Source organism: Phalaenopsis equestris, unplaced genomic scaffold (genome assembly GCF_001263595.1).
Source record: "Phalaenopsis equestris unplaced genomic scaffold, ASM126359v1 Scaffold000291, whole genome shotgun sequence".
NCBI lineage: Eukaryota > Viridiplantae > Streptophyta > Magnoliopsida > Asparagales > Orchidaceae > Phalaenopsis > Phalaenopsis equestris.
Window position 1 is genome coordinate 720,921 of NW_018164733.1, and position 11,889 is coordinate 732,809.

Here is an 11,889-nt window from a genome sequence, read left to right on the forward strand (position 1 = left end):
TGAGCTCGAGCTTGATAAAATTATTCAAACTGAACCTCCAACAGATGGTGGCTCGAGCTCGACTTGACTCGTTTACACCCCTGGGTGTGTGTAGTCTCGTAGTTCCTCGCCCCGAGATCACAAGTTCGAATCAGACGTATTGTCATTTGAACTCACCTCCCAATTTTAATTTAAACAAATGTTTGGTTATATTTCTATAAATTTGATGTATGATATTTTTTTTCTTAAATTATGAGCAAATTCTTAGCAAAGAAGGCCAATTTTTGGGGAAAAATTTTATGTCCGAACTGTGGAAATAGCTTTACAAGCGTATTCCTAGTAATATACCGTCATGAGTCCTATATCGGGTCCACCTAAAAAAAATATTAAAATGAAATTGAGGGCTCCATAATAATCATAAAATAATCTCAAAATAACTCCAAAATAAACTTTACGATTCCACTTTATTAACCCTCAAATAATTTCTTTGAAACAACATTCTCAAGATTATTTGCGAGTTACTTCTAGTCAAGTCAAGTGAAATAAGACATAAAATTTTTCCAATTTTTTTGAGCCTCAAGCCGATCCAACGGCACCCATCCCCAAACGCCACGAAGCCATCGCATCCCGCTTGGCATTCCGACAATCGGCAAACTGCATAAAAAACCCTAGAAATTTATACCGTTCCCCCTTTCCATCCAAAAACCCACTGATTCTAGCGCATCTTTTCTCTCTCTGCCCGCACTCTCTCTCTTCTCGGCCTGCCACCCCCTTCCATTTCGTTAATCGTTATCCATATACGCTGCCCCCTCCTTTCCTTGTCAGCAACCTCCAAAACCCTAGCAATTTTAACTTGCGCGATATCGTACGATTGGTCACCCAGGTATCAACTAGCAAGATCTTATCACTGCTTCTTCTTCTTGATTTTTAGGTTTTCATTCTGTTCGAATTTATATGATGTATTTGATGGCCGGAGATCTTTTGCTCTAACATTACCAGCGTCTTCATATTTTGTATCAGTTGTCCTTCCAATTTTCTAATTTGATTTGATTGAAACATTACATTCTTTGTATGAAGTTTTTTTTTTCTTCCCTTACTTGAGTGTATTTGATCTATTCATTTGCTGTCCATCTCTCTCACAGCAACAGGGTTTATCGTTAAATATACCTGCATTGTCATCCTTTTAATAAACTCCTAATACCATTCCTTGTTCAGCATATGTCCATTACTGTTAACATTAATGCTTTCGACCATTGCTGCTATGTTTGTTTCCTAGCAAGTTGGATTAAGTTAACCCACCAAATGCGCCACTTTAGAAAATTTGTGAGGTGAATCTGGTCAATAGCTAACTTAGAAAATTATTTATTTAATTAGGGTTTTCCCTTGTATGTCTCCCCTATATACACTAAATTTATGTTAATATCACTAGGCGCACTATGCGTTAAGCACACTAGTTTTATGTGATAAATCTCTATGTATTGATGCATTATTATACACATAAAATGAGCTAGATACATAAGATTTTAAATCTGATGATTTTGCAAAGAAAAGTCACGAGGTGCGGCTCATTTGAAATAACATATACTCTAATAGGTGGGAGTAATGATATAATACCTATCACCATACTAAAAAAAGTAGCAAGTTGTTAGTGAAATTGACAATGACATTGTATAAAATATTGTAGAGGCTATTGAGCATGATAAGATCATTGCTCCTCTAAAGATGAAAATAACATACTTGGACAATAGTTACGGATATAAGGTGATACAAAAAGATCATGGACGCAGTTAAAGCAATAGATTGATTACAAAAAGATCATGGACCCTAAACCCTAAACTCCAGCCATATCCCCTCCATGCTTCTCTCATTTATTCTTTGCGCTTTTTCATACATCTTGTATTATCTCTTCTCCATGTTTCGGCTCAACTGTGTCCATCCAAAAATCTCTAAATCACCATCAATCGTGCCCTGAGAGAGGGTTAGTGATGGTGAATGTTTTCCTTCTTATGTTCTTCACGTTTATCTCTTTTCTTTTCGATTTGGCCAATGAATTTCTGATCAAACTTTGAGTAGGGTTTGCAAATTGAACCATCGACAGGGTCTTGGATTGCATCTTAATAAGTTTTTTTTTATCTTGTCTAAAATTTCCCCCATGCTCTCGAATCAGTCCTCCATTCGGTTCTCCATGGAAGAAAATATTTCCTCAATGGTGGCAAACTTTTATTCCATCCAATATGTGATTTGACTGATATATTTCTCCAATTTTTTATCCAAATCATCTATTTTCTTAGCAGACATTCTTTCCATGAATTTTTTTAATCACCAAAAGCCGAAAGCACTTGTATGCAACTACCAGAATCGTGTCGAAAGATGAAGTCTCGGGTCTCTATATGACGCTTTCCAGTCATTGTCTTCCTAGATAGCTCTGATCATGACTATATCATGTAGAAGACGCGAGAGGAAGAGAAAAATGGGAGTTTCGGGTTTGTGTCCCGCTTCCAAGCCGTTGCCTTCCCAGCTATGTCTGCACGTGATTTTATTGCCGGATTAGGTCACAAGGGCGAGTCTTGATCCCGTTGTTGCTGCATGTGACTGAGGAAGGCGAGAAAGACACGAGTTTCGAGTCTCAGTTAGCCATAATCCTTCGCGTCAGAGCCTTCCCGATTACAATATCACCGACAACGAGATTATACCGTCCGACTTCCAAGTAAGGCTGCTCTATACACAACGCTCTCTTCTAGCAATCTCGACGTTGAAAGCGATGAGAAATCTTTGCCGCAACAATCAAGTGTTTAATTTCCCAGTATTTGAAAGTTTTGCTAACAATTTTATATGACATGACATCAAAATTAACACGCTTTTCCATATAAATTAATGCAAACACAAATTTTCCTCAATAATTCAAACAACTCAATAAGAATACAAAAAATAAATACCTAAAACCGGAGAGGTAGGCGATCTCTCCCAATTTATACAAGTCGAGAGGTAGGAATCTCTCCCAAGCCCTAAACCTAAGACTTACAATCTAATCTCTTGCTTAAACCTAACCCTAGATATAACGGAGCTATTTATACTCAACAATAATAATAATAGAAGACTAAATAGCTTTAGGCGTACAAACGACAAATTTAATTTTATGTTAGGCGCTAATGTATCAGGTTATTGAAAATGTCTGGACAAGTGCTCTCCTAGAAGTGGAGATAGTCTTACTCAAAAAGTGATAAAATTCTGTTATAAGAAGGTTGTACATGCCATTAAAGGTTAATTGGTTGCTGCTCCAGTGGAGGTGAAGAAGCAACGATGGGGCTTTATGGAGATGACTAATCAACAGTCGTAGAGGTGGAGGTAGTATTGCTAGAAGGCTATGACGAGACACCATAGAAAATATTACGAGGGTCAGTAAAGATGGACAGTCTGGTGAACCTTCGTTGTTTAGAAATTATTGAGGGAGTTATAATATACATCCCCCAACTCAGAGGCCTTCCATGATGGAAATACTTCGTATTTTTCTCCTCAGTGAAGATCATTTTTCTTATATGCTTATTGCAAATTGTTATTGGTCAACCTATAGAATTGTTATTGGTCAACCTATAGGAGAAAGCTTTTTCATACAATTCTTAGAGAATGTTTATGCGATTTAGATAAATAAACTTGGTGAAGGATAGCTATTTAAACCTTTACTAGGAGAACTATTCAACAAATTGTCTTTATAAGTGTTTTGTAATTCTAGAAAAAATGGACCTTTTCTTATCCCTTCATCCTTCTAGTTTATGAGTATAAATAAACAATTTATGATTAGTATGAGGATTGTTTCCACGTAGAAGGATAATGCAGATTAGAGCATTTTCTTGAAATTCTTGCAATGGTTAAGTAATTTCTATAAACTTCAACGACATTCAACAAGCTTACATGTTTATTAGAGTTAAGTGGTTTCCATAAAATTACGAGAGGTGAATCGACATTGTATAATTTTATTTTAATTTTAGCCTCACTTCAAAACTTTTAATGAGGATCATAACCAACACTGTTTACATGTGGGTCTTCATATAAAGTGATTGTTTTAGGGTATTTTGGATTAGGTGGAGATTAGTTCTACTCAATTAGGGTCTTTTTGGTGCAGCTGCAACTTATTGAATAATATGCTGATAAACTGATTAAAAATAATATGCTGATAAGTTAGGTACGATGACTATTACAAATTTTTATTTTTTTTTGGAAAAGCCAGACCGCAGCCAGAAAGCTGCGACCACACCTAGATAGGTGTGGTGTGAAAACGCTGTTTTCAGCGTTTTGAAAACGCATAAGCTGCTAAAACGCAGTTTACCCAAACTGGCCTGGTGTGTTTTCAAAACGCCACCGCATCAAATAAGCTTCCCCAAATGGGCCCTTACCCTCTCTCAAGGGTGTATTTCATTTAGTTACATGTGAAAGGGTATGGTATAATCATATTTTATTGTCATCGACTTTTTAGCATCTTTTGCTTTGTTGGTGCTAGACATTAGTACCACCAAATAGTTATAAATTTACTGGCGTATCACCTAATCTCTTAAAATTACTATTATGCTGCCGTAAAGACTTTTACTAATAAATATCTCTTTTTTATGGAATTTAACAAATAGTTCAACTTAGGATTTTTTTACTTTTAGCTATATAAAATCCCAAATATCTTAATTTGTAATTTATCATTTCTTTTCCACAAATATACTCAAAGAACTTGTTCTTTCTCATGAAAGAACCCCAAATTCTTTATTACCTTAAATTATTTCTGGAGTTCACTTTTGCATCTTTATATCCTTTGGAGAAAAAATGATTTTTTATTTTGATGTTATACTGTTATGATTAATAATTATAATTTTTTAATTGATTATTAATTATACCTTTCTATAGTAATATGATTTTATATTTTCATAAGAAAATTCGAACTTATTTATAATTATGTTATCATGACATGACCTTTACTCAATTAACTACCTAATCAAGTAATTAAAATATAATTTTAATAAGTATATGTTGTCAGAAATATTATGCAATTTAAATAGTTTTAGTTATTTTTAGCAGTTTCTACATCATTATGACTGAACCCTGGTCGGATCTTTAGTTGAACAATAAACAGCTTTTTCCACTAATTCAATATCTGTTCCTGTTCTGAAACCTTTGTTTGGGGGAGGGGTATTAATATAAAAATTAGTTTATGTATGGATATTTTTACTATGAAACAAAGCTAAATTATCACAGTTATCACATTAAGGAACGAGCCATCGTGCAAGTGCATTTTTCATGGTCATGAAGCCTTAGAAAAGGCCCACATGCAGTTTAGGGTGCTTACTGTTGAGTTTATTTCTCGTATATAAATTTTTTTTTGCTTCTTTATGAACCGTCAAAAGAATCTTATGAGTTCTTAAATGTCACTTGATCATCCAAAAAGACACTATAAAACAACATATCCATCATACTGTATTTCTTACTTTGTTTTTTTATCTCGATTTAATTTTTCAGATTCTTAATTTTCATTTTAATATTTCAATATTTTTGTTGAGAACCATACAACACATCCATCATACTGTATTTCTTACTTTGTTTTTTTATCTCGATTTAATTTTTCAGATTCTTAATTTTCATTTTAATATTTCAATATTTTTGTTGAGAACCATCAGAGTAACTATGAATTACATGATGAAAGGAACTTATGGTTCTCTCCACTTAAACCTATTTAAACATACAATTTTGAACTCTTCTATCAACTTTTTCAATTACCAGACATCAGGTTGAATAATAATAAGCTTTCCTACAGGTCCACATGAGTGGCTTGGAGGCTCTTGAATGTAATGCACGAGAAAGGAATGCGGATAAGGACTTCATTTGGATCATTGAGAGCTTGTTGTCCCAGATTTCGGTTGTGATTGTTTGCTACCGACGGAAAACTAAAGAGTGGTATCTGGAAATGTTTCCATTTGCTTTCAGATTTGATCTTTGTTGAATTGGAAAGCTTTTTAACTTGGATCTTGCATGCACTGTTTACTTATCGGAGGGCTGGGATAGAATATCTTGAAAAGAGATGGCAATTACCAAACCAGAGGTATTTTTAGAAATACAAATTTATACATCTTCAGGGGCATTTATGTTTTCTTACCGAGTACTTTCTTTCATACTATATTTTTTTCCTATCTAGGAATCTTGTTCTAGTAGAGAGTTTGACACACGTGTTTTTACTTTTGTATGAATGAATTATGTTATTAATGTAATTTTCTCTCTAGAATTATTTGCATTGGATCCATTTAGTAGTTTTAAAATATCATTTTATTGTTAAATTAAGCTTTATACAGGAAAGCTTTGGGTTTTTGTATTACTTATTGTTTAAGTATGTCGCGGTTGGTTATTTCCCCAAAATTTATTGTAAGATTTCTATATTTCCTCGCTCTCTTGTGCCAATATTCCGTCAAGTCTACCCCTTGATATCTTTTGATCGATTGATCCATCTATTTAAGTGTACACGTGACTATTTATTAGCTATCATTTGTCAGGTGCAGCAACAAACTAGTTTATATATTTAAAGTCTTCATTATGAATAATGTTCTTTTTAATCAACAAAGGTATGTGCTACGAGCGGGATGAGTTTTACACAAAAATTAGGGTAACCAAATTTTTTATTTCAATAGCTAAAGCAACACAAACTGAATATATAAAAGATAAACACCTACAATTTGAGAAGTAGTCAATCTCTCCCAAATACTAACCCTAAGACTCGAGACAACAATCTCACCATGCCGTAACTCTCTATCAAGCCCTTTTTATATGAAACAATAATAAATAACAAAAGTCTAATTTCCCGTAGGCCCCAATCAAACGTTACTCCCATCTAAAAAGGACACGTTGTCCTCAAGGTGGAAGAGAGAAAACTACTACTAGATCCAGTCCTATGGCTCCCCACGTGTCGTTGTCATCTAACAATCCTTTCCATTTAACAAAAAATTCGTAGGGACCCTCGTGAGTTCGAAATTTAGTCTTGTGCACATCCTTCAACCGCATCTAAATCAGTTGGTAACCCGACTTCAAGTCAATTTGGGAGAAGACCACAACCTCAAACAACTCTCTATTAAGAATCCCAACCTTGTGTCCTAAATTGACCTTACTACGGTCTTGAGCTTCACCAAAGTCTTGCACAAATTGGGGTCATTGTGAGACACCACTATCTTGTCTCCTTTTGAATACTATATATTATGTAAATCGGACATTTACATACTCCTTTGCTCCTCGACCTATCCCAATCCTATCATTACTCTCGAATCGCCTTTCGTCCAGAAGGTTGCGGTAGTAAAAGGGCATTGGCACAGTATGATGCACCCCTCGGCCAGGTTCCCACCCACTGTGATTCCTTTTTTAAGACTGCATTCCTTCAAGTCAATCTTCTTCAGCTATGAATTGCACGTCATCTCGCTTCACCTGCTGTCGCTCTTTCCAAACCCCCATATGTTGTGCAATTCCCTTCGAATGCTGACGCTTGAATCGATTCTAACTACTTTGCTCATTCCTCTTCTTTCGTTTATTCCATCCGTCTGAATGTCATGCTATTATTTCCTAGTGCTGCCACTCGATTCCACTCCCGATTTCTTTGCTCGATCTCACACCTCGAGATTCGCTTAAAGCAGCGACGATGTCCCGATGCCGCATAAATCCTTTAGATTGCTGCAGCTCGTGTCCCCTCCAGAAGTCGTCGCTCGATCCCATGGCGACCACTGATGAGTTTGTGTGAAACACGTCGATCTTCTTCATAATTTTTTTTAGGGCCGTGAATCTCTCCTCCATGGACAAAAACCAACCCTCCATGACCGAGAAATACTCTATTTTAGACATGATGTGACTCATTTCTCCCTTTAATTTCTCCTCAAAGGTAGCCACTTTCTTAGCCGTCATCACCCCTAGGAAGGTTTTCGATTACAAAGGCAGAATTCCTGTACCCGAAAATCTCGTCACAGGCTTCCTAGATAGCCCAAATTGCTATTGTACGGCGTGACCTGTATGCGACAATCTCGTGGTTGTTGCGCGGAAGGATTGTACCTTGCAATCCTGTCGGCTTCCTAGCTAGCTCGAATCGGTGTGCTGCACTCCCTGAAGTTGTTTCATGATCTTGTAGACCGTGATTCCCTCGGCTTCACAGCTAGCTTGTATCACTCTATATCGCGAGATTTGGTTGCCCCGTCCCGTCTTTGCTTCCCCTAGGTCGAATCCCAACTGTTTCACATGTTTTCTTCACGATGGCAGTGACGTCACATTGGCCTTTCCGTGTCAAATGCTATGATACCAAATTGATACAAACCGAATCAGTTTTACACAAAATTAGGGCAACCAAATGTTTTATTTCAATAACATAAAAGAACATAACCCTAAGACATAAAAGATAAACACTTACAATTTGAAAGGTAGGCAATCTCTCCTAAACCCTAACACTTAGACTCAAGACAACAATCTTATCATGCCCTAACCCTAACCATTGTGCCGTATTTATAGCAAACAATAATAAATTACAAAAAAGTTATATTTCCTGTAGGAGCCGGTGTAACAGTATGCAGTTAGCTAACTTTCTCCAATTCTGTTCTACGCTAAAATACGCTTCCTTGTTTATTCACAAGATCGCATTCTTCCGCCTTCAATTTCCAAAAATGGGGACAAAGTTTGGTAGTTTTCAGTTTTGAGTTGGCACCCGTTTTCAACTTTCAAAATTTCGTCTAATTTCATTTCGTGCGTCCTTTTTACTCTATTAATTTTTAATCTTTTCCATTAGTCACTTCTTATTCAAGCATAGCTTTAAACTCGCTAGTTGATTAGTTATTTTGTTTTCTGTGGAAGTTTCCATACTTATTTGAAGACTGTTGTTATATAAACAATGCATAGAAGGACATTTCATGCCATTATTTATTGTTATTTAGCTTGTGTTTTTAGTAGAGTATAGGGTTGTATTCCTGGCATGTTAGTTTTAAGAGTAAGAACATTTCATTTAGCATTTTCTTTCAGGCTATGAAGTCCTATATTTGGCTTCAAACAGCTGATGGCTCTATACAGCAAGTGGAGGAGGAGGTTGCCATGTTCTGCCCCATGATATGTCGAGAAAGGCTTCAGTCTGGCATGGGATCTTCTAAAAACTTTGCTATATCATTGCCTGAGCGAGTAAATCCTGCCATACTCAGCTTAATACTTGATTATTGTCGATTCCATCAAGCTCCAGGACGATCAAACAAGGTTCATCATATTTCGGTCTCACATTGATTCTAATTTCTCTTTTAAGAAGAGTTATTGATCAGCTATCGATTTATAGGATAGGGTGAAAATAAAATGTTTTTCTATCCTTAAAAAGCTATGTGATGCACTGATTTTTTTTTTTTAAATTTCTTTTTGATCTTTGAATTTACCCAGGAGCGGAAATCATTTGATGAGAAATTTATCAAGACTGACACGAAACAGTTATGTGAGTTGGCATCAGCAGCTGACAGTCTTCAGTTGAGGCCTTTGGTAGATCTCACCAGTCGAGCGCTTGCGCGCATAATAGAAGGAAGAACACCGGAAGAGATTCGTGAAATATTTCATTTGCCTGATGATCTAACTGAGGTATTAAATTGTGATATATCTTTTTATTGGCTTGTTGATACGTTTCCTTACTGTTGCTTTATTTTTTTTTTGCTTCAACAGGAGGAAAAATTGGAACCGTTGAAAAATGCCACCAATGATCCTCGCATCCGACTATTAAATAGATTATATGCAAAGAAGAGAAAAGAACTAAAGGAGCGACAAAGAGTGAAGGTAGTTTAATTTCTCCCCATTTCCTTGTATCAACCTGAATTGTTTACCTGGATTGGAATTTTCAAATATGTTAAAATTCTTGTTGTGATACTAAAATTGACCCTTCTTTATTATTGATGTTAAATGTAAGAATGCTCAAGTCTCAAGTTAACTTCGTGATAGCGTGATGTTTCTGTTCATAATTCATAAATTTGTTTTGGCTCTGGTTTTATGTTTTCTTCTTTCTTATTGGTATAGTTTTTAATAGTTTAAAGAGAAGTACATGCTTTGACATTCATAATCATATGAAACTGCTTTTCTTGAGAATATAATATTTGTTCTAGGATGAGGAAACTGAAGATCACCATGTGGACGAACGTTCAGTTGATGAGCTTTTATCTTTTATAAATGGAGACCATGAAGGTACGATTTGGAGACTAGACAAATTTTGCCCGCAAGCCTCAAAATTTTTCTACCTTTAGCTCATTCCTAATTTATCTCGTCATTTCCTTCTGAAAGTTTTCTTTCTTCTTTCTTTTTTGATTTCTCTTGAGTGTGCCGCACTTGGTAAAATGGGTATGTTTCTGCTTGTAGTTATTTGCTTGAGATTTCTCTTAACTTTTATTGCAGAAGAAAGCCTTTGTTGTTTCACTATTGATCTTACTGTAATATTCCAAAAATCAGGCATGCATTGATTCTGTCCTGTTTTTTTCTTTTGATGTTTCTATTTGTGCTGATTGGATGTTTGCGTGAGCATGTGCATGTTGGTAAATCATGAAAGAAACTGTATGTATATATATATATATACATATATATATTTTAAAGCCCAAGGGCAAATATATTAATACGGAAGAAAGATACAAAAATATTGCATGAGAGGGCCTAATAGAAAGCCTAACTCATACAAAACAACACACACAAAACTCAAATAAAGCAAAGATACATAAAGGAAAAAAAAAAAAAAAACCAAAAACCAGAAAAGGGCACAAAGGTGCTAGGGACGTCCCACTTTATATATATATATATATATATATATATATATATAATGAAAGAAACTGTACTTAAATGCGTTGTTGCTGTATGTTTGACATGTTGGCAAAGTGGATGCTTCCCTGACTACAGTTAGATCATTGGATAATTTTAAATTTTATGTTGTTTCTCTGCCTACTTGCATTCATGTAAAGTAATCTTTTGCCAGTGTTGTTCAGATGTTTATATTCTGGGTTTAGCTATATTTTTTTATTATGGTATATGCAGCAATCTAGTTTTCATGCTGCATTGGAAATCATGGTATAATTTCCATAATTAAATTTATTGCATCTTTCCTGAGAAACCTTTAACCTAGTAAATTCTATGTGAGGCTTGGTGGAACATATACAATATTGGTGCTTTGTCTTATTTTTTTTTCATAAAGGGAGTGCTACTCCTTACCTCTCTATTAGATTGCAATGTGTTGACCTCACTTTTGGTTGAGGTCTAGAAAACTTCTTTAGTAGCCTAGGTCTAGCCATAGGACTTTCCTATTGACTAGTCTTAGAAAATTAGAAAAGGTACCCCACCATTAGAAATTCAAAACTCTTTTTTTTACTCAATTTGAAATTCCACATATTGATCTTAACCTCTAATATTTAGTAGGTAAGATCATTATAAGAGAATTCAAGAAGAATCCCTATAGAATTACTTGGCTTTAGGGTCGACCCTGGGTGTTGACTTGAAACTAAGGTACACCATATCTTCACAATACATTAATCCATGATTCATTTAGAACGGATATCTATCCAATTCTATGTGAAATGCCTAACTTGGTCTTTTGCCCCGAGACACCTCCAAATTACCTAATTGCTCTTGAGACCCAAATTTGGCTAAAAGTCCCAAATTTTGCCAAAATACCCAAAATTGATCAAAACCCATTTCAAATACTTTGAATACATCCAAATTTGTCAAAACTTCCAAAAATGACCAAATTACCAAGATACCCCTCCATGACCCAAAATTCAAAAATTCCAAAAATTCTTAAAAAATCCCAATAAATCTAAAATATTCCCAATTTCATTTTGTCCAACTACACCATGGTCCAATTTGGTCAATTTGACCATCTTTGACAAAATCCCCAAATCAGCCCCAATATTGGCTAACACC

The 11,889-nt window shown here is 35.4% G+C and overlaps 1 protein-coding gene across 5 annotated transcripts in view; it reads left to right on the forward strand.

Moving 5' to 3' along the window:
- The first annotated feature begins 536 nt into the window (after nt 1-536).
- LOC110025161 (SKP1-like protein 21) overlaps nt 537-11,889 on the forward strand; it is a 44,559-nt gene continuing 33,206 nt past the window's right edge. For 2 of the 5 annotated variants that reach the window (XM_020725464.1, XM_020725467.1), the window contains exons 1-6: nt 537-862; nt 5,771-6,055; nt 8,989-9,213; nt 9,388-9,579; nt 9,661-9,771; nt 10,095-10,173. In XM_020725464.1, coding sequence (XP_020581123.1) covers nt 6,035-6,055; nt 8,989-9,213; nt 9,388-9,579; nt 9,661-9,771; nt 10,095-10,173 — 628 coding nt within the window. In that variant the 5' untranslated portion in view covers nt 537-862; nt 5,771-6,034. Of the gene's footprint in view, nt 863-1,922; nt 2,687-5,770; nt 6,056-8,988; nt 9,214-9,387; nt 9,580-9,660; nt 9,772-10,094; nt 10,174-11,889 lie in introns of those variants that run through there. The other 3 variants (XM_020725465.1, XM_020725468.1, XM_020725466.1) reach the window with 3 other exon arrangements.